This window comes from Pipistrellus kuhlii, unplaced genomic scaffold (assembly GCF_014108245.1).
Source record: "Pipistrellus kuhlii isolate mPipKuh1 unplaced genomic scaffold, mPipKuh1.p scaffold_m20_p_3, whole genome shotgun sequence".
NCBI lineage: Eukaryota > Metazoa > Chordata > Mammalia > Chiroptera > Vespertilionidae > Pipistrellus > Pipistrellus kuhlii.
The window spans coordinates 34,343,679-34,365,887 of NW_023425529.1; the positions used below are offsets into that span (position 1 = coordinate 34,343,679).

Consider the following 22,209-nt stretch of genomic DNA (forward strand, 5'->3'; position numbering starts at 1 on the left):
GTTTATATTATCAACAACTAGAGGCCCAGTGCACGAAATTTGGGGCCTCGCTTTCCTGGCTGCAAGCTGCCAACTGGGGCCTTCCTTTGTTCCTCACCACCCCTGGTAGTCAGCGCAGGTCATAGCAAGCATCAAACTCCTGGTCAGTGGAACTCCCAAGTGGACACTTTACATATTAGGCTTTTATATATAGAAATAGATAGGTTGAAAATAAGATGAAAGAGAAAAGTTTATTTCTTTTAAGCTGATAGCTTTGGGCCAGTTCTTCAAGGAAGTGAGAGGTTACTCAGGAGACAAGGTAAATAGGATTAACTTTTGCTTCATTTTTGTCACAACCTTTGCTAGTTATTCTAAAGGCTTTGAGAATCATGCCATTGCTATTCTAGGCAGAGGGACCCCTGCTGTAGGTGTCCACTGGAATGGAGGAAGACAGAAATAAGCAAGCAACAAGAAAAGGAGGATGGCTTTCACTTTCAGCTTTAAGTAGCTCTCTCCTCAACCCCCTCTTGTCTCCATTCTGATGCATCTTTATGGAATCCCTTGAAGCAACAAAATTTGGTGCAACCCTATTTCTAGCTGGGCCCAGGAACCTCCTTTAGGCACTTTCTGATCTCCAAGAGAACTCAGAAATCTGATGGGAAAGGTCTCTTTCCTCTTCCCATGATTATCCCAACAAAGGCCTTGTCTTTGCACTTTGAACTGTCTGCTTATCTGATTCAGTGATAGCCATAAAAAAGGCACTCTATTAATTATTACTTAAATAGCTCTGCTAAGACCCTCCCCTCACCCAAAACACATTCACCCTACCTTTCCCATCCATCTACTCTAAAGCCTACAGTTATTTTGTTAGACAGTTATTCATGGTTAACAAGTTTCCTATATGAAACTGAAGACATCCCTGTGGATCTTAGTAGTATTTGACTAGTTCCCCTATGGCACTGGTCAGCAAACTTCGGCTCTCAAGCCACATGCGGCTCTTTGGCATCTTGAGTGTGGCTCTTCCACAAAATACCATGTGCAGGCACACATGTACAGTGCGATTGAAACTTCATGGCCCACAAGCAGAAGTCAGTTTTTGCTCTCAAAAGAAATTTCAATCGTTATACTGTTGATATTTTGTTCTATTGACTAATGAGTTTGCTAACCACTGCCCTAGGGAGATCATTTGAGGAATGGCGTGTGATGGGGGATGAACGACAAATTGGCCTTGTACCTTGGTTACATTTGTGTACCAAATGGCTGGTAGATGAGGGAGCGGGACAGAGATGGAATATCTCCACCTAGATCTAGAAAGGAAAGATTTAGAACAAGGGTGGGGAATGTCCAGCCCACAAACCATATATATTTTGTCTGTCCCTGCCAAGGCATTGCATGTTTCACCAAATATAGTAGACAGATGTTTAAGTTGATAATTTTGCATGGCTCATGAATTATGTTATAAATATCCAAATGGCCCATGGCAGAAAAACGGTTCCCCACCTCTCATCTAGAAGAAGGGCAAAAAGAAAGGTTGAGTTTAGATGGTTAACCAAGATCATGACTGCTCAATTCCCCAAGAGTTCTGTCCCATCAGGAGGTTTTCCTCCAAACAGTGACTCCTCAACACCCAGTTCTATCAGACCCCAGAGAATCAAGTGGCTGGCAGATGAATCCTTTGGGAGAGAGTCAAGTGGCACAGGGTATGATGGATCAGAAGGAACAAAGCTGAGATGAAATTGTAACTAAGTCAGAAGCCTTTGCCTAAATGTGGAAACAGCTAGGAGATTGGAAGACTAAAGGACTAGTTGCTAATTGCTCCCCCACCCTCACAGCCAGGACAAAGAAAACTTGAATGTGAATGACTGTGCTGTACTCACCTCTGTGTACTGCTGGATAACATTTTCAGGGGTGGGGCCGAGAAACATATAGAAATCGAGGATTCCTCCAATGGTCCTGAATGTTAAAGAAGGAGATGGACTCAGAGTGACATCTGGAAAGAACAAAACAAAACAGAGAATAAGTACAAATAATATAAATGGCAGAGATCACTACTTTAATATTTCTGTCATTTAGATGCTGCTTAGGTTGTCTATCTACTATTAGGCACTGAAATTTATAACATTGCTTGTTGAAGGACTTCGGATTTCTGTAGTACTCTGTCTTAAAAGAATTCTGTGATCTATTAGGATGACTGTTTGTGGTTCACTAAAAACCTTTCCATTTTGAAACAAAATGTTAAATTGTAGACAATCTCTCACTCTATATTGTTTAATTAATAAGCATTTTTTGAAGGGAGAAAAGGCAAAAAACAAAACAAAACACAACACAACAACAATAGCATTTAAGTTGGGCAGTGGTTTCTTTATGATTTAAGCAGATGACCACACTACCTTGGGCATTGGAATTCAAGAGGAGGACACCATGAGCATTAAAGTCTTTCTCGATGCACATATAAAAAGGATGAACTCCATAGAGATTGCTAAGTGCCTGCAACACAAACAGAAATATTGTTTTTCATGAATTATAATTTAAGTTTCCTATCTCAATGAGATCCAATAGCAATTAGTGACATGCCAAAAAAAGAAGACAAGAGTGTCACATATGTAGTGAGGGTAAAAGGCAAACTGGTGAAAACCTGAGTGGATGTCAAATTTCAATCTTGTCATTATCACCAATTAAGTATAAACCCAAATGATTTCTGAGCATAGGTTTATAGCACCTTATAGAAAATCATTCTTTATATTTATGCCCTTTTTCCTTTTCCATGAATCAGATTTATAATATTAAAAATCTATATCCACACATTACCACTGGTGACTGATCTCTGGAAAACATTCCATATCGAACATAATTCATGTCATGCTTAAAGGATGGATGTTCGTGTTCACCAAATCCGTAGATGGAAGTTGATGGGACAGAGGTCATCAATTGTAAGTACTGGTTAGAGAATATCAGGCCTCCAAGAGTCGTTTCCCACCTGTGCCAGACAGAGAAGCAGAAACATGACAGGGTGGTGTTTTTTATAAAAACTTTTATAAAACTTTCATAAAAATTCTTTCCTCCATTAAATTCCTGTCAAAAAAAAATTCCTGCAAAGTTAGCTTAAAGGGGGATGAGATAATAAAGACGGGATGTAAGGGATCCGAGAAAATGGCAATTCATGTTTGTTGAGTACTTGCTAAATGTTGGGTGTAATATATATGGTATTTCATTTAATCCTCACAATATTCCTGTGGGAAGGCACTATTATGCCTTTTTTGGTGCAGCCACTGTGGAAAACAGCATGGAGTTAACTCAAAAAATTAAACATGGAACTGCCTTATGACCTAGCAATTCCACTTCTGGAAATTTATTTTTAAAAAATAACAACAACCACAAAACACTAATTCAACAGAATATATACACCCATATGTTCATTTCAGGGTTGTATACAATAGCCAAGATTTAGAAACAGCCAAAGTGCCCATCAGTAGATAAGTGGATAAAACAGCTGTGGTGTATTTACACAAGGGAATACTACTCAGCCATAAAAAAAGAAAAGTTTATCCTTTGCGACAGCATGGATGGACCTGGAGAACATTATGCTAAGGAAAATAAGCCAGTTAGAAAAAGATAAGTACCATATGATTTCATTCTAATAAACAAACTGAACTAACAAGCAAAATAGAGACAGACTCATCGATAGAGAGCAGGTAGACCCTCTGGGCAGGAGGTTAGTGGAAAGGGATTGAATGGGGGAAGGGAAGAGTATGGGGTGATAAATGGTGGTGGAAAAAATAAAAAAAAATATTTTTAAAAATGAGTTTTTAAAAAAAGAAAGAAACTGAGGTGCAGAAAGAATAACGTTACATAACTTGCCTAAAATTACCCAAATAATAGTGCCAGGATTCCATCGGTTTTGCTGCTCACATTTTTGTGCAGCATTTTATCTGTTGAGGTGGAAGTAGGTCTTTCTTGAAATGAAAGGAGTCTGTGTTCAGATAAAACTGAAGAAACCCTGGGTGACCCAAACTGATAGATTCTTTTCTGTAAGGCGTTTTCAGAGTTTTTAATGAGCAGCAATGCAGACTGAGTCTCCGAGAGCTGCCTATGGCACTGACATTTTCCAAAGGTGAATGATGAAAGAAGCCTTTTGTCCAAGAACACCTGTTTACAGTGTGAAATCCAGGGTTAAGTCACTGACTACGGGAAAACAGAGAGGGTGGCGGAGGCCGTGACAGCACAGCAGCCACAGGTGAGAGGCCCCAATGCTGCCCCCGAAGCCATAACCTCATCACAGCCTCTACTCTCTCCGGGGTTTCCAACCCTGTTCCAAGGGGAGGCACCTGCTCCGAGGCCCCCTGCCCGAGGAGACTTCCTCACACGCTGGAGGAGACTGCTGCTGGGTAGCCACACTGACTGTGTTTGCTGGAACTTGTTGCTTTCCTAGTATTGCTCTCTCCTTCTCCTTTCCCCAACCCCCTCTCATTCAAGGATGATTTCCTGAGTGCCCAGCTCTGGACACAGGAGAAATACATAGAGGAATGAGAGTCAGGAACAACCAGGTAGTTACAACACAATGGGACACATGTTGGTAAACAAGTCCAAGCTGATCCAGGGGCATATCCCAGCCTGAGAAGGTGAGGGTCCAGGGATACTGTGGGCAGGTGAGTTCTGTATATGAAGAGGAGTAGCATGTATCCAGTCTGTTTCCCATGGGGAAAAGCCTTCATTATCTTTTTTCTTGTGTTCTTATTTGGGTACAGGTTTTTTTTTAGACCCTAATAAATAAGAACACGCATTTAATGTTTCAGGTTATCAGAAGCCTCCGAACAAGAAGATTTTCCTCTTTTTTTTCTCTTAGAAGTATCAAAACCTCAAAGAATAATTTCCTAAAAGTTGATTGAAAGTTTCACCTAGCCACAAAGACATAAACTAAAGTCCAAAAAGCTATCATGAGTTGCTTTCTAAGTAACTGAATCGTATCAGTAGCCATTATTTAACTCAAAGATGGTTTTAAAAAAAAAATGACAGTGGAAAATGTGCTCTTACTTTGACTATTAAGCATCTGCCTCAAAGACTGTATAAAAATATTAATAGTAGTTAACAGTTACTAAAGAAACCATTCAGAAAGACTATTCAAACGGATTATATTCCAAATAATTAAACATTAGCTCAGCACATGGTGACAAATCAGAACCCCTGTGAAGCAGAGAGCTGAGGACCTCCCAGATGACGGGTCTTTGCAAGAACCGAGGGAGACATGCGAGGTCCTGGCTGAGAGCAAAGGAGGGCGACAGCACAGCGGGAGGGACACGGGACCAGCTCAGGGAATAGCTGTTCACTACCATGGAAGCATTTCAGCATTTTCCCAGCAGCTGTCACCATAAAGGAACCTATCTCTGAGAAATGGTAACCATTTCTTATAGGTAAGGAGTTATTTCCAAGGTCAACTTGCCATAAACCTAAAGGTTACTTTGCCTTCAGAAAATGTAATTTGAGGCAAATCCTTTGGCCTTGACTTTTCTATGTAAAGAATTGTGTCACTTAAGCTTCAGTAGTATGCTAGCAACGATTCTTCTAAAACTAGCCCATGCTACTGTTTATAGAAGCACCTTGTTTTCTTAAGTTTATCTAAAGATTCATGCATCAGTGGGGTCCCTCAGTCCTCAGTGTGGCCTGCGGAGATCAGGCCATACAGCAGGCAGCCACACTGCTCCTGCTCATCCCCTACACACACACACACACACACACACACACATAACCGCCCCAAAGCTGCAACTGCTTGTGCCCAGTCAATCCTGATCAAGAGATGCTCATGTGCTGCATTGAGCATCTGGGGCAGCTCCTGCATTGAGCATCTGCCCCCTGGTGGTCAGTGCTCACCATAGTGACTGGTTGCTTAGGCTTTTACATACATAGATACACTTATACCATTTCCCTTAGCAAAAAAAGGCCCGTCTATGTGGTTGAGCATTGACCTATAAATCAGGAGGTCATAGTTCAACTCCCTGTCAGGGCACATGCTTGGGTTGTGGGTTTGATCCCCAGTAGGAGGTGTGCAGGAGGCAGTGGAAATGATTCTCTCTCGTCATTGATGTTTCTATCTCTTCCTCTTCCAAATCAATAAAAATATATATTTTTTTAAAAAGAGAACCAAATCATTACCTATGCAATTCAAATGTCAGTTTGTTTGAAAGAGCTGATTGTCAGAAGTTTGTAGCACGTTGTGAGTTGCCACCACCAGTTCTCTAGGTCTGGAATAACTGACGTAAGGGGCATAAGCTCTGTCAGTCCTCTCTCTTCTGCTTCTTGTTGTAACTCTCAATGTTCTCAAAGGGTTAGCAGCACTCAGAGATCATGCAGTCACTTAAGATTTTCATAAGGCACATTAACTGTTATTCTTCCCTATTTCTCATTCCCCTTCACAAACACTGATTATACATATAATTACTTGATGTATATTTATACTTATAAAATAAGGCAAATGGAAGGAAAAAGACTTTATAAATAAAGGAGCAAATTTCATTATTTATTTGGAAATTGCCTACATTAAGCATTAACAATTAGGATCACTAGACTCCAATAAGTTAAAAAAAAAAAAAAAAAGACATAGTATTATGACAACAATGTGAATTGAGTTTAAAAATGACATTCACATACATTGTTCAAATGCCTTCTCACTGATCAATTAAAACTAAAATAATTTTAGTGCAACTAAAATAATACCAGATGAAAAATAAAATATAATTATACCATATAACTTTGTCCTTAATATTTTATAAATGAAAGAAAACTGTGTAGGTCAGATAAAAATTAAAGTGAAATAGAACTGCTTTAGAATTTTATCTTCTTATTTAGCTCCTTTAAACAAAAATAAGGCTTCACTACAACCAACTCCTCTCTGAAGTCTTATTTCATTCTTCCTGTCAGAATTTAAATCTCCTTTTCCACTCCTTTTACCCTCATTTTGCATTTCTTTCATTCTCTCCCCTGTTCTAATTATCCCTACTGACAATAGGTAGTATATTTTTCCCAATAACAAACACCAGTTGAATGATGAGAAAATATTTTCTCTATGTACTTGAAGAATGCGCAAGATGCAACAACATGTATTGGGTATTTGTTATGGGAAAGGTTTTATACAGAGCAATAGGAAGCTCAATCCTTCACTTTCCCTTAGGTGCATGCTAACACAGACCTCCACAAAAGCCCTCCCAACCGAGCTGTCTGATGGGAGTGGGGTGAGCAAGGAGATAGAGAAGAAATTGCAGTACACCAAGAGCATTGTGACTGGGCAATTGGGCTCCTCAGGCTCCCATTCAGCCAGAGAGGGTATCAAACCACCATCCATACCCATGACCTCAACAACCAGACCCCAGGCAGCTGAGACATTTTCCTAAAGGTGGCATGACAGGCTAAACAGGCTAGACCCCAATTGCTCTTTTTAGCCTTCAGTCTAAGCAATTTCTAGAGAATTTGTTTTAAGCCTTGAGCATTTACCATGTCGACTGTGTCCCTGTATTCTGACTTGACCTCCTAGTCTGTTAGGATGAATGAACTGCCTGTGCTCCTCAGATTAACTCCTCCAATGATTTACTGGACTCTGACCTTTCTCTCCCTTTTTCTTACACTGTCTTTCATATCAAACTATAAACACATTGTTATTTTTCTCATCTTAAGTGGGGAAAAAAATACTTACATTCTCTCTCCTGACCTCATTTCTTTCTTCCTTGAAATTAGTTTTTGAAACAATCGCTCACCATCACACTTGCCAATTTCTCTCCCCACTCTCATTTGAAGATACTCCTCTCAGGCCTTACCCCTTCAAGACCACTGGAGCTGCTCTTGTCACAGGGAGCAATGAGTGAGCTCCAGAGACTGCACAACATTGTACATATAGTCAGCAGTAACATTTAAAAATTTGTTAAGAGGGTAGAGCTCATGTTAAGTGTTCTTACCATAATAAAATCAACAATAGCATTTTTTTTAAGATGAGCAATGAACTATGTTGGTATAACCCCATGTCCAATTCTCAGTCTTTATCTGATTTAACCTATCAGTAACATTGGATGGAATTGCTCACAACCTCCTTCCTGACTTGCTTTTTGCAGTCTCTTTTAGGGGTGTCGAACTCAATCAGAGAAGGGGCCAAAATCTAAAATCCAGCCTAAATCGCGGGCCGAATGTTTTACTGAACAGTCATAAACTGTCATTGTGATGGAAACGCAGCGGAGTGCAGTGATGACAGCGCGGTGCAGGCCACATTGCAAGGCCTGGAGGGACGGATTTGGCCCGCGGGCCTTGTGTTTGACACATGTGGTTTAGGTGAAGAAACTCCCTGTCTCTAATTTCAGTCTAACTGTATCTTGCTATTTCTGAGCATATCTAAAATGTACTTACAGGGTAATAGACAACTGTGCACTGATATTTGCTTATTGAACACTTGCTGCATGCTTGAATATGTGAAACTGATAAAAATAAGCCAAGCATTGATTCTTCCATAAAGGAAATAAAAATCCAGAGGGAGGTAAAAAGGTGAAATGAATAAGATGTGAAGTATAGTATGGGGTTTTAAAGAAAAATACAGATTTGATTCTACTTCAGCTATAAGAAAGAGAGGTCACTTTCATGTATGGAAGTGCAATTAGACAAATTTTATGAAGAAAGTAGATTACACTTGGGAAGAATTTTGATAAGCAGAAGGAGGAAAGAAAGGCATTCAAGAAAGAGGAACTAGCCCAGTTGGCATGGCTCAGTAGTTGAGCGCCAACCTATTGACTAAGGTCAGTCACAGTTTGATTCCTGGTCAAGCCACATGCCCAGGTTGAGGGTTCAATCTCCAATGGGGGACATGCAGGAGGCAACTTATCAATGATTCTCTTTTATCATTGTTGTTACTATCTCTCTCTCCTTTTCTGTTCCTCTCTGAAATCAATAAAAATACATTTTTAGAAAAGAAAGAGGAAATAGTCTGAATAAATGTGGAAAGGAAGAAAAGCTTAGGGTAGATCTCAGAAATAGCAAGGTAGAAGTCCAGTTTGGCTTGAAGTAGGATGCATAAAGGTGGATTCTAGGAAATCTGGGTGGCATGTGGAAGAAGGAAGTAAGCTTTAAACATTGTAAGGTTGAAGGATTAGCAAAGTAAAAAAGTTCCTATTGTATAACAGGCAGCTGACAATATGAAATTGGAAGACATTGAATGTTGAAATAGAGATTCAGAGGTCGAAAGAAGAAAAGGGGCTAGAAAAACCAGAACATTATAAAGGGAGAAAGTGCAAACAAAAGAGATAAGGAGAAAAGATAAAATTATAGAGGATTTTGTCTGTATGCATCTTTCTCAATACATAGAAGACTAGAAATTTTAGTATATTCAAATTCACAATTAAGCAGTAAGTTGGCATTTATTTATTGAGCAATAATAAATCTCAATAAATGTGTTAGAAATGCTTAGGTGCTGGGGCTGACCAGCAGACCCTGAATGGCAGATGAATGGATTACTCCAACCTGACTGTTTGCTGTGAAAGAGAGGGTTAAGGGGCTGTCTGGTTAAATGGCCACAAATATTTTACATGTCCTCTTGACCAGGAGGACATGTAAAATATTTGTGGCCATTTAAAATTTACCACACTTAGGAACTCAGCATGGCCTCACAGAATAACAATGGCTAAGTGGGCAGGAAAAACATTGAAAACTGCAGCACTATTAGAACCAAAAGCTGATCATCTGAGGTATTGAAAGAAGGATAGCTTTACTTTCTGTATAGATATAACCACATTACAATTCATGTTAATTCAAGGCCAGTATATATTAAAAGGAAGTGAATGGTTAGGATGACATAGATATACTTGAAAACTCAAAGCAAAAATTGGCACTATATTATTTTGCATAATAATGACAAGCCCCAAATCAATAAATAATGATTAATATTACTTTAGATTAGTAGGCATAAATTTTTATTATCATAACTAGAGGCCCATTGCACAAAATTCATGCACGGGGGTAGGGGGGTGTTTTCTCAGCCCAGCCTGCAATCTGGGACCCTCTCACAATCCAGGACTGCTGGCTCCCAACTGCTCTCCTGCTTCTGCCTGATTGCCCCTAATTGCTTCTGCCTGTCAGCAGGACCACCTCCTAACCACCCCCTACCAGCCTGATTGACACCTAACTGCTCCCTGGCGAGCCTAATTGCCCCTAACTGTCCTCTTCTGCCAGCCTGGTCCCCCCCAACTGCCCTCCCCTGCAGGCCTGGTTCCCCAACTGCCCTCTTCTTGTGGCCCAGTCACCCCTAACTTCCCTTCCCTGCAGGCCTGGTCCCCCCCCTCCCCCCCGCAAATGTCCTCCCCTTCAGGCCTGGGTCCCCCTCAACTGCCCTCCCTTGCTGGCCTGGTCACCCCTAACTGCCCACAACTTCCCTCCCCTACAGGCCATCTTGTAGTGGTCATCTTGTGTCCACTGAGGGAAAGCCATCTTTGACCACATGAGGGCAGCCATTTTGTGTCTTGGAGTGACAGTCAATTTGCGTATTATTTTTTTATGAGATAGGATGCTCAAAAATAACACCACTGATGAAGAGTAAAACCAGTAAAAATTACAACAGCTGATATTAACAGAATGTGTATTATGTACCAGTCCAAATAAATTTAATTTTGAAAGGGAACACAGGATTTTAATACTGTCAGTAGCTTATAATTCAATTCCTCATAATTTAATTCTGAATACATAATTTAACAGAAGGCTACATGAATATTTTTACTACCCTATCTTACCCTAAAACATAGCTTTAAGTTAAACTTCATATTTTTAATATTCTAACCTTGCTAACCCCTTATCCTCCATAACTTTTCCATGCATTGTTTCTGAGAACAAAATTAAGAGCATTTTCATGTGTATAGTACTTACAATATGGTTCTTGTCTTCTTTCTTATTACTCTGAATTGAAGGACTGTATCATTTACAAATTCAACATCATAGTTGGGTTCAAAAGACACATCTGAGGAAGATTCAATATTGAGTGGAACTTCAAATCGTTTATTATTAGGATCATAAATCTAAAACAAGTTAAATAGAATAAAGAGTGTATTAATTTTTTAAGTGATCTAATGGCAATGTTACCAATAAGTGAAATAGCACATTGTAGTTACCTCCAAAACAAGATATTATGTGAAGCACTTAATCAAATAACGTTATGACACTTAAAACTTCCAATTAACAAGGTTTGTATTCATGAAAAATACAGACTGTCAGTTATACTTACCTTAAATCGAAGACGATCTTTAGTATGAAATTCTACATCCATTACAATTGGGGAGATATCATTTCCAAACAGGGATATAGTACCACGTTTGATTAATGTTACCCTATAAGATAAATCACTTTTATTAATCAAAATGAAGCATATTTATTTTTATAGATGAGTGGGATTCCTCAGTTAAAATAAATGTTGATAAATGGGGAGGTAAACAACTTAGACCTTCAAAGAAAACAAAAATTCAGATGAGGAATGTTGTAGTCAGAGAAAAAACACTGAAGAGTAAATGTGAAACACTGAAATGGAAATAAAATAAATCAACTCATTTTCTTCCTAATATGACTCTAAGAATAGGAAAAACTGCAGAGACAAAATAAAAAACATGGCCACTTGACTTAGTTGATATTGATACAATCTGCCATGGAGTAGAATGAAATCTCTTGTCATGTTCAACCAGGATGGCTGCCCATGGCTTCTAAAAGCCAGGCTTAGAAGTAATTAATGGGAAGTCATGTATCCAAATCCCTGGGCATGGCCCCTCTCCTCCCAGTTGTGTCTTCTCTCCTCATCCTGCATACAAATGTGTGTGAAACAACTACACATGTCCAGCCACTAGAATCTCCAATTCAGTGCCATCACCACTGTCACCCACTCTAACCCAGCTTTCCAATGTTAAATTCAGGGACAGAGGCCCGTTTCCTCCAGTACCTTCTTGGTTAGATACATTACTTTAGGTCTATTATGGAAAAGCATCACTTATTGACATTGTTTTGCTGTGGAACATTCTGTCCTGACTTAAAAAGAATCCATTAATATTTGAGATCTTGTATACATTCAGCAAGCAAAATGATCTGATGGTCAAATCAAGACATAACAACATCTCGCAGGCCCAGAGTCAAGTGTAAGGCTAGGCACACAATATCAATAAGCCAAAGGCAGCCCAGACAGCAAAGACACTGACATTTGGAGTCTTTGTGATTGATCAGTGTTTCTGCTTCTCTTACAGTTCCCCTTTCTGTATAATCTTTGTTCCAAGTCAGAATTTAATATAGTTATAATTTAATTTATCTGACATTTATTTTATTTTATGGTTCACTGCTCTTGCTCATCCTGAGCTTCTATTATTTTAATTTCAGATTTTAATCTGTTTTCAAAAAATTTCCCATGATGCTCTCTGCTAAAATCTGCAAAAACTCAAACCAAGGGCAAACTTAGAATAAAAGAAAATAACATATAATGTAAGTTAGCTCAATCAAGTTATATTTGAGCCCATACAATAGGTTGGTGTATTCAGTGTAGAGCATTTTCAAGGTCCAAAATCAAAATGTGACAGTATTTTTTTTCTCTACTTTCAATTTGGAATTCATTATATTTCCAAGATTACCCTATCCCACTCTGATAGAAAACCAGTTTCTCTCAGACCAGACCTCCCCCTTTTGCTTCCAGCTAGTGTCTTAACTATCATTTCTTGTCTTTGTCTTTAAAGATACTGGTTCTCCAAATCCGTTCTCCTAACCATCATCACTACATTTTATATCACTGCCTGGTGGAAAACATAAATGGAAAACACATTTTGACACAGTTTCAAGCCTTGGTCTCACAATGTAAAGAGAAAATAGCTCATAAATTCCAAGTAGAAATTGAAGTAAAGTCAACTTTCATAATACTCTTTGGAGGTCCAACTAAGTAAATGCCAGAATTCTATACATGCCATGCACTGCTAAAAAAGTATCTTCAAAATCAAGATCTAGTCTGAAAATCAGTATAGAGATGTTGTGTGTGTTTTTTTAAGTGAGACTTAACATACTAAATTAGCTTTTGTCTTGAGAATCGTGATGAAAGGAAAACAACAATTTATCCTGTTCTCCTTATAAAAGTTAAGCCTATCATTTGTGATTGAGTTACTTTTGCACTTATTAATTAGAGGAAGTACTCTGATGATGTTAAAGTATAATTTCTGATGTTCTGAAATTGTGGCTGTTCGGGGCGATTTTTCATTCTGACTTTCTATATCATTTCACTGAGAATTAAGTGCTGTGTCATGCTTCACAAAAGATACGCAACAAAAAGAAAAGATTGACAGGATTGCACAAGAGGCAAGAGTTTTACCATAGCCTGGCTTATTTGCAATGAATCATCCCAGCCCAGAAAATAATGAGTGTTTCTGGCTACTTGGCAGGGTCGGCACAACTGACTGAGAAACAAGAAAGAGAGGTGTAACCTGCTCTTCAACAGGGGAGTCTGACGTTGATTTCGAAGTAAAAACGATTAGGAAGCAAAAAAACCGTGATGTCTTTTAGGCTTTTTGATTCACTATGAAGGCTCCAAGTTCTCAGGATAGAGCCAATAAAAACAGAGCTGGTATGTGCATCAAACAAACCCAGGAGAAAGTTCTGATGAAAGTCTTATTAAAAGCTCTAGAAGGTGCATACCTCCATCCCTGAGCTGTTTTTTGCGGTGCATCTTTCAGGGTGTAGCCATGTGGGCCATTGGCAGGGTAGAAGCACCAGGGAACATTGGCAATGGTTGTAGGACACCAGACACAGCCTTTCGCTTCACAGACCTCTGGAGAAGCTCCTGGCTGAGGATGGCAATCCACGCGGTTCCGAATGGGAAATTTCGTGGAACAAGTGGCTTCTTCTTCAGAGTTGTAGAAACAAAACGGAACTGTGGTGTTCTCGGAGGCACACCAGTGACACCCGCGGTTCACACAGGCAGCTTCATCTGCTCCGGGCTCCGGATGACAATCGATTCTTTGGGGTTCAGGCACCACAGAACACGAATCCACCTTCTCAAAGCACCAAGGGATGCCTGGGGTTTTCCATGGAGACCAACAGCAATTCCGGGACAGACAACTGGCTTCGGAAGCTCCGGGATCGGGGTGACAGTCTTTACGGAGTTGGGGGGCTAGGGGTGCCAAACATGAACTTGAATTGGCAGACTGGACTAGAACTGAACCAAGAAGGAAAACAGAGCGATATAAGTGCAAAAAATATCTCGACAACATAGTTATCATTAAGATACTTTGGTGGAACTTAAAAAAAAAAAAAAGAAAAGAAAAGAATCAAAGTGCTTAGATTATGAATGGAATAGTTACTGGATTTCAACAGTAAGTACTATAAATTTGTCAGCCTCGGTAGAAGAAAGCAAAGGGAAAAAACAAAAACCCACCTTGTCCCTTAAAAATGAAGCACTAATATTTTACTTCATCACTCCTAATATTCTCAGCGTGCACATGCTTTACTATCTCCACAATTTTAGGCATCTACCCATTATCTTTTCTAAATGTTACCAAGTGAATTTTACAAAAGTCAGTAGCTTTGCCTGTTCTGTTGGCTATATTTTCCTTCATTTATAGTCTAGACAGCAGTTGTCAGTCTCCAATAATAATAGTGCAGAAATATCTATACATGTTTTCTCTAAACTAACAAGGCACTGTATGCTATGCTATGTGTTGCTGAGTCAATTCTAACTCCCGGCAACCCTATGAATGGGTGATGTCCACAATATCCTGTCCTCCATAACCCTGCTGAGCTCTTATGGACTCATTTTTGTGGGTTGTTGTTATAATGTTTTTATGCAGCCAACCCACCTCATATTTGGTATTCTTTTCCTGCTGCCTTCTATTTTTCTCAGCATTATTGTCTTTTCTAAAGGACTCTGCCTTCTTAGAATGTGCCTGAAGTAGAACAGCTGCAGTTTTGCCATTTTTGCCTGCAATGATATTTCAGGCTTACTTTGCTCTAGGCCTCATCTGGTCATCTTGTGGTCCAGGGTAACCACAGAGCTCTCCTCCAATACCAAATTTCAGATGAATCAATCTTTTCTTTTTTTTTTTCTTTTTTTTTTTTCAGATATGAGACCCCACAAGAATACCACAATACAGGTGTGCTTTTTCATCCCCTTTTGCTTGTGGCTATTTTTAAAAGTCCTGGGTTTGTGTTGCAAATGGAGATGCTTTCATCACTTGGGATATTTGTGAGAGTTTCACTGTATTAATCCAATAAATGTCATGGATTATAAATCTTTTTCTCCATAAATCGGATAAAACATCTAAACACAGATACAATTCAACTCTTCATTCTGATCTCTTTTATCATAAATAATTTCCAAACTATGCTTTTGCAAGTGAGGCCCATGGAATGCCTGCTGTAGAACTGCCTATCAAGTCGGTAAACATACTTTTTGGAAAATGAGCCTTATCATCAGTACCTGGCTGGCGTGTGGACACAAAATTGCACAATGCTATTGACAGGAATTTGACAATACCTAACAAATTACGTATGCTTTCACTTTTTGACCAAATACTATTTTTTGAGAATTTATCCCAAAGATACACAAAGATATATTTAGTGAAACATCAGTTGTAATGGCACACAATATACAAAATGTCCTTCAATAAAGGACAAATGAAATAAATTATGGGCACATAAATCATAAAAGAGAATGAGAAATTTCTATATATTATACAGACTTATTTCCTATATTTAGTAGAAAAAAAACACAAGGTTCAAGATAGTGTTTCTGAATGACACATTTTCTGTAAAAATGTGGTAGCAGATATCTATATCTATCTATCTATTTATATTTATATATATATATATGCATCTCTTTATAATTTAAAAAAGAATCAATGGAAGCATACAATAAACAATAACAAAAATAATTACATATTTGAGAAAAGAAGAAACAGGAATAAGAAAAAAAAGATCACTCTTTAGCTGTATCTTGACATGTAGTTTTTTTTTTTGAAATCATGTCAATTTTAATTGAATTTTCAGGAAAACAAAATTGATTTTAAAAGACATATTTTAAAAAACTGACACATACTAAAACAGATGCACTTGCTTATTTTATTATGTTGATAACATGTCCACACACATATAAAAAAAGGAATTACCTCATGATTTTAAAGCAAATATTTTTATATTTCTAATGGTATATATATATATATACTTAAAGAGCAAGCCACAAAGAAATTGTAACATGAATCCCAGTGGTCATATTGTTAATATTAATACTGATATTTTAATTTTTGAACCTAAAAATACATTGAATATATTGTAGCCTAAAGCAAATGAGTAATTACATTACTGTTTCTATGAAACAATATTTCAGCATAGGAAACTGTAACTATATACTTTTTAAAATAATTTAAAACACTAAGCATAATTTGACTTGAAAATATTAGCATGAAATAATGATTAATCATACTCTTTTATAAACAGGCATGTTTCCAAATCACTGTCCACTGAGAAAACTAGAAGCAATGACACCCCATTAATAAGAAGCTCATCTACCATAAACACTGTGGCTTTTAGCTGCCACTCCTCGTTAAAAAGAAAGAGTCATTCCTTGGGGAAAATTACTCCATCGAGGGTAAGGAATGTTTAAGAGGAGTATGGAACACCTTTACATTCAAGAAAGAAAGAAAAGCACCTTGCTGGCTCCAACTTAAAGTGATTCTCAGTGGTATTAGATGTAACAATCCACAGGATAAAGGACACTTCAATGGATAAACACACAGATAGATAAATAAATAGTGCTGGGACATGATTGCCCAGAAGAAACTGAATGTTGATTACCCTGAAAATTGAGAACTGAAGAGAAGGAATCATACATTATCCTGCGATTCTCATGTAATTTATTATAGGATTGCCAAGTAGTTGATGATGAACAGTTATATGATTATTTTAAACTAAATACCAGCCCTGGCTGGTATTTCTCAGTGGTTAGAACATCGGCCTGCTCACCAAAGGGTCACGGGTTTGATTTCAGGTCAAGGGCATGTACCAGGTTTGCAGATTCCTTCCCTGGCCTGGTTAAGGTAGGTGCAGGAGCCAACTAATAGATGTGTCTCTCTCACATCTATGTTCACCCCCCTTTCACTCTCTCTAAAAAAATCAATGGAAAAATATCCTTGGACGAGGATTAACAGCAACAAAAAAATTAAATCTCATATAGAAAATGCCTTACAAATTATAGTAGACCCTATTTTGTAACTTCTAATGAAATAATCTATATAGATAGTGATCATCAATGGGTAAATGGAAGTTGATGGAGACCCCTATAATGAATGATCAGGCTGCCACCATATGATACACTGATGAATCTTAGCGTCATTGAAAATGGGAAAACAAGGAATATTATGTGAGATGCAATCGGAACTCACAGCACCACTTGTGAAGTATTCCTGTCAAAAAGCATTGAACATGATGCTGTTCAAGTCTCTAGAACCAATGACCAGCTACAGGAAGTAAAGGGAACAGAAGTAATTTGGGGATAGAAGAACATTTCAGTGATACCACCATGAAGAAGTAATCAGCCAAATCCGGAATGTGGGATTTCCTTCAGAACAAATAATAACCTGATTTCCCCAACAAATTAATGGCATGAAGGAAGATGGTAGTAGAAGAGACTGCTGAAGAATAAAAGATATAAGAGCCTGAATGCCTAAATTCAATGAGGAAATCTATGAACTTGAATAGAAAAATATTATATCTATCCCACTAATTCCAACTAAAATTTAGCATTTCCGTCATTTATGACATAGGCAACAAATCACAGCAGCATTCAAAGAACACATCAGTTCATCCCAAATAGATATCAGACATTTTATATATTTTTGTTTCACACTATAGTGATGTAAATATTTGACAATATTATTTAAATTCACCATAATTTTGAAATTATGGTATTTTTAGGACCAGATGCTAGATCTTATTATTTTATATATTAATAAAGAAGCACATTTATTGGTGTAGCACAAATTTTTAAAATACTTTATAAGAATTTTTCAATATAATTAGTTTCATATGTAATTGTCATTTAGGCTCTTATATCACGTATACCCAAGAGTCTATAAATTGCAGTTAGACTACTGTTCTATTATATATCACAACATTGCATTGGTCCTTAAACTTTTCCTTCTTACAATTCCAAATGTCAACTTCAACAAATAAAAACAACCCACTTCATTATCTCTCTTGTTTTTCAAAATTCAAACCAAGCAAATAATATCACTAAATAAACAACTTCACACATAGATATCATGCACACATCATCCTAGCTACCCTCCAGGGTGTCAGATCACTCTGTTCTCCAGTTATTATTTCATCTATTCTCTGACCACCTAAGCTCCCCATTAAATTTCTGAAGGACTCATCATTGCCCCTCTGTCCTTTCTGAGCTCTTCCTTCTTTTTCTGCACCAACTATAGGGGTTTGCTCCCAGGCTCAAACATGGCTCTGACAATTTAGGAGCTGTACAATTTGAGATACACACCTACTTAAAAGAGCAATGATGAAGCTTAGCTCATAAGTTCCAAGCTAACTGCCTCTTTCTTGTGATTATGGTCTAAGTTAATGCAGAATATATAGTAATAAATACTATGTAGATACCGTGGTTAAGGGCTTGGATTGACCCTTAACCATGATCTTTGTTCAAATCTCAGTTCTAACTCTTACCAGCTATGTCCTGGGACAGAGTACTTTGCTCTTCAGAGCAGGAATAGAAATGGAATTTTTAGAAATTAAATCAGTAAAGATTTTTAGTCAACAGCTGGCAAATCTTTCTTTGTATATTAGCTGTTGTGTTTAATACAAGGAACTGGCATATGCTAAAAATATCTAATTAATAATTTAGGTTATCATTAACAAATAGAAAACCCTTAAATTCCTTTTCGAATTCCATCAAGGATAAGAGATATGAAATATTAAGGATTAGATAGGTTGATTTAACACTCTTATTGTATCAAGTGTTGATTGAAAATTTGTTAAACATTTTCAAAGTAAGTTCCTTACCTGCCAGAACCATGGAACAAACACGGAGAAGCCTTACGGCCTTCATGGTCCCAGAAAAGTAACACTTGCTCATGGCATGTGATGTATTTATATGGAACAATTTGAATAAATTGTTTGGCCTTGAATTTTTTCTACAGGGCAATGAGGCCAAGAACAAGTCCTTGAAAGTCTTCCCACAAAGTTACCAGTGGCTAGTGCTACCGTGTAATGGAAAGACATTAGGCTAGCATGCAGGTGGCCTAGAGTGTAATCTAGCTGTCTGTGGCTGTGGCAATGGATGTGTCATTTACCTTCTAGGAGTCAAGATTTCTTTGTAAGCTGGATACAATACCTGCCCTGCCTGTTTCATGGGGTTAGAATGAAGATCGCAGCTATGACATTACCATCCATAAGAAGACCAATGCCAGTGAAAAGTCACCTTCTCCTTTTGACATGTCCTAGGTCCCTTGATCTACTGAAGGAATTAAGGACTAGGTAAGAGAAGTTGCCAATGAATTATATTTTTTTTTCTTTCTAAACCTCAAAATTTCCAGTTCTATGGTTTTTTGGTTTTTGTTTTTTTGCTTTATTTTGTTTTTAAAATATATTTATTGATTTTTTACAGAGAGGAAGAGAGAGGGATAGAGAGTTAGAAACATCAATGAGAGAGAATCATCGATCAGCTGCCTCTTGCACACCCTCTACTGGGGATGTGCCCGCAATCAAGGTACATGCCTTGACCGGAATCGAACCTGGGACCTTTCAGTCTGCAGGCCAACTGCTCTATCCACTGAGCCAAACCGGTTTCAGCCAGTTCTATGGTTTTTAAATTATTCCTAGTTGAGCAAAAATTTCAATCACTGTTCTTTAAGGTCAGCATAAAAGTATTGGGGAAAAGAGTTTATGTAGAAAACAACTCAGGTTAAACCAAAGTCATAAGATGTATAACTCATCAATATTCAATAATGCTTTATCTTACATATAGGCAAATGGGCAACTCCATATGCGGTGAAGTATAGAAAAGTATCTTCCAGTATTCTTTCCCTCACTAACAAACCACAGCATGATACATTTTCACCCAACCACAAAGTTTCAGCTTTAGGGTTAGCAGGGCTTAAGAGCTGTATTTTTACTGGAAGTAATTTTAACTTAATAAAGTGAAAAGGAATAGTTTAACTTCAAAGGACCGTCCATCAGTCTATCACAAACATTGACTGGGTTAGTTAATAAACTTAAAATTCTCTCTAGGAGGAGAAGCCTGGATTCTAGCAAGGAAGAAGGAGAAAAAAGGGGCAGTTGACATCAAACAGAAAAAAAGCAAACAGAGGAAAAAAGCAGAGACAAGGAAGAAGGAGAAAAATGGGGCAGTTGACATCAAACAGAAAAAAAGCAAACAGAGGAAAAAAGCAGAGACAAGGAAGAAGGAGAAAAATGGGGCAGTTGACATCAAACAGAAAAAAAGCAAACAGGAAAAAGGCAGAGACAAACTTGCCTCTTACATTTTTACAGAAGAACCTCTTCATCATCTTTAGAGGGAAACTGAACCTGTTGGCAAACACGGGGATACTTCCATTGGGAGCTGCCCAAGAACTCAGTTCCTTGTAATAAATTCTGCCTGGACAGGGAGTTACTCAGAATGGAACAGAGGCGTTCAGAATCCCAGCATGGAACAGCGGGGCCCAGATCTGAACCAAAGCCAAAGCCAAAGCCAAAGCACACTGGTATGATTTAAACGGGACTGCCAAAGGGTGGATAGGAAGAAATCTGCACATTTACTACATCATTGTACTGTCTTTTCTGATTCCAGCTGGCAAGAAGAAGCCTTAGAACACTGAGCCCTCAGTTACTAAGATGGATGTGTATGACCAAGTCCTCTGCATCCTGAGGACACACAAGGTATCTTCTCTAAAGGAATAAGGAGACCCACAGGGTACAGACACGTAAAGGTTAAGTAGAACATGCACATCTATCAGCCAATTGAATATTTATTTTCATTGGTAAACTGATCATATTTATTTTTTCATCTGAGATAGACCCAACCAGGACCCTGGAGAACAGTGGCCCACTTTCTACAATCAACTTTTCACTTCAAAGCACTACTTCCCAGGTGGTTCATGGAAAGGGTCCATATAAATAGTACACAAGAGGTAAAGGAGCTAGAATTTTAGACACTTTTCAATTATGTCAAGTAGGAAATGCAATCAATTATGTATGTGAAACAAAAACTATGTATGTATTAAAAAACTTGTATATAGCCGGGGCACTCATATTTATAAAATCAAAAAGTAGGACATAACATACAACAAATTTGCCTTTGTAGGAAAAATGAGATTAAACATTTAAAATTCAGACAGAATTGGAAAAATCTTAGATCCCAGAAAATCTTTGACTTGATTTATTTTCAATATGACAAAGTAGGAAAAGGTCAGTAGCATGGATATAATTAATACCTTTATTCACAGCACATGTTTTACTAAAATTTTAAATTTGTGCTAGGGTCAAATTCAGGGTGTTTTCAAAGGAGAATTTTTGAAATTTGGATTGTTGGCTGAAACTCAGAAATATTCCTAGAAATACTACTTATTTATATGGTATTACATATGTATAAATTTAACTGTTTTAAAAATAAATTAAAATAATGGGTGACTTGTTATAAGAGCATTTGTTCAAATTTCCTGTAATAAACCTAAAATTCCCATATCTATTTAGTTCATATGATATTTTCTGTTAGATAGCAAAATTGTACACACACACACACACATATTAATTTACCTTTACCCTACAGGTATATGTAAGATTCCCAGCTGTATTAACATATTTTAATTATTATTTCTATTTGCTTAATATATTCAAAGGGAAGAACAGAGGTGTAAAAATAAATTTATGCTATGATCATCATAATTAGTTTCAGTAACCTTTCTAATTCCTTAGGATAAAGAATTGTATAGTTTTGCAAGCTTTGAGGACTGTTTTAAATCAATGTGTATCATATGAAAGCCTAAAGACAAATCAGATCCCTCCCTCAAGAGTTTATTAAAATAATTCATCTTAACATTCCAATTAAAATAAAAATTTAATATCTTAAATAGTTATTATTGTGTATATTTACTCACTTGATTATAATCACCCTTTCTGACAATCTCATTAACAGATTATGCTGATTACATAAAGCACCGTATTTTTTATACAAGTTAACAGTGAATTGCTATTTTAAGCATA

At 37.6% G+C, this 22,209-nt stretch overlaps 1 protein-coding gene across 1 annotated transcript in view; it reads right to left on the minus strand.

Moving 5' to 3' along the window:
* LOC118730502 (sucrase-isomaltase, intestinal) overlaps positions 1-19,099 on the minus strand; it is an 85,971-nt gene extending 66,872 nt beyond the window's left edge. The window contains exons 1-7 of the mRNA XM_036458508.1: positions 19,012-19,099; positions 13,642-14,161; positions 11,216-11,318; positions 10,861-11,009; positions 2,788-2,956; positions 2,370-2,466; positions 1,857-1,969 (exon numbers count right to left, since the gene is read on the minus strand). Of these exons, the coding sequence (XP_036314401.1) occupies positions 1,857-1,969; positions 2,370-2,466; positions 2,788-2,956; positions 10,861-11,009; positions 11,216-11,318; positions 13,642-14,161; positions 19,012-19,084 (1,224 nt within the window). The 5' untranslated portion in view covers positions 19,085-19,099. The remainder of the gene's footprint in view (positions 1-1,856; positions 1,970-2,369; positions 2,467-2,787; positions 2,957-10,860; positions 11,010-11,215; positions 11,319-13,641; positions 14,162-19,011) is intronic.
* Positions 19,100-22,209: the final 3,110 nt, after the last annotated feature.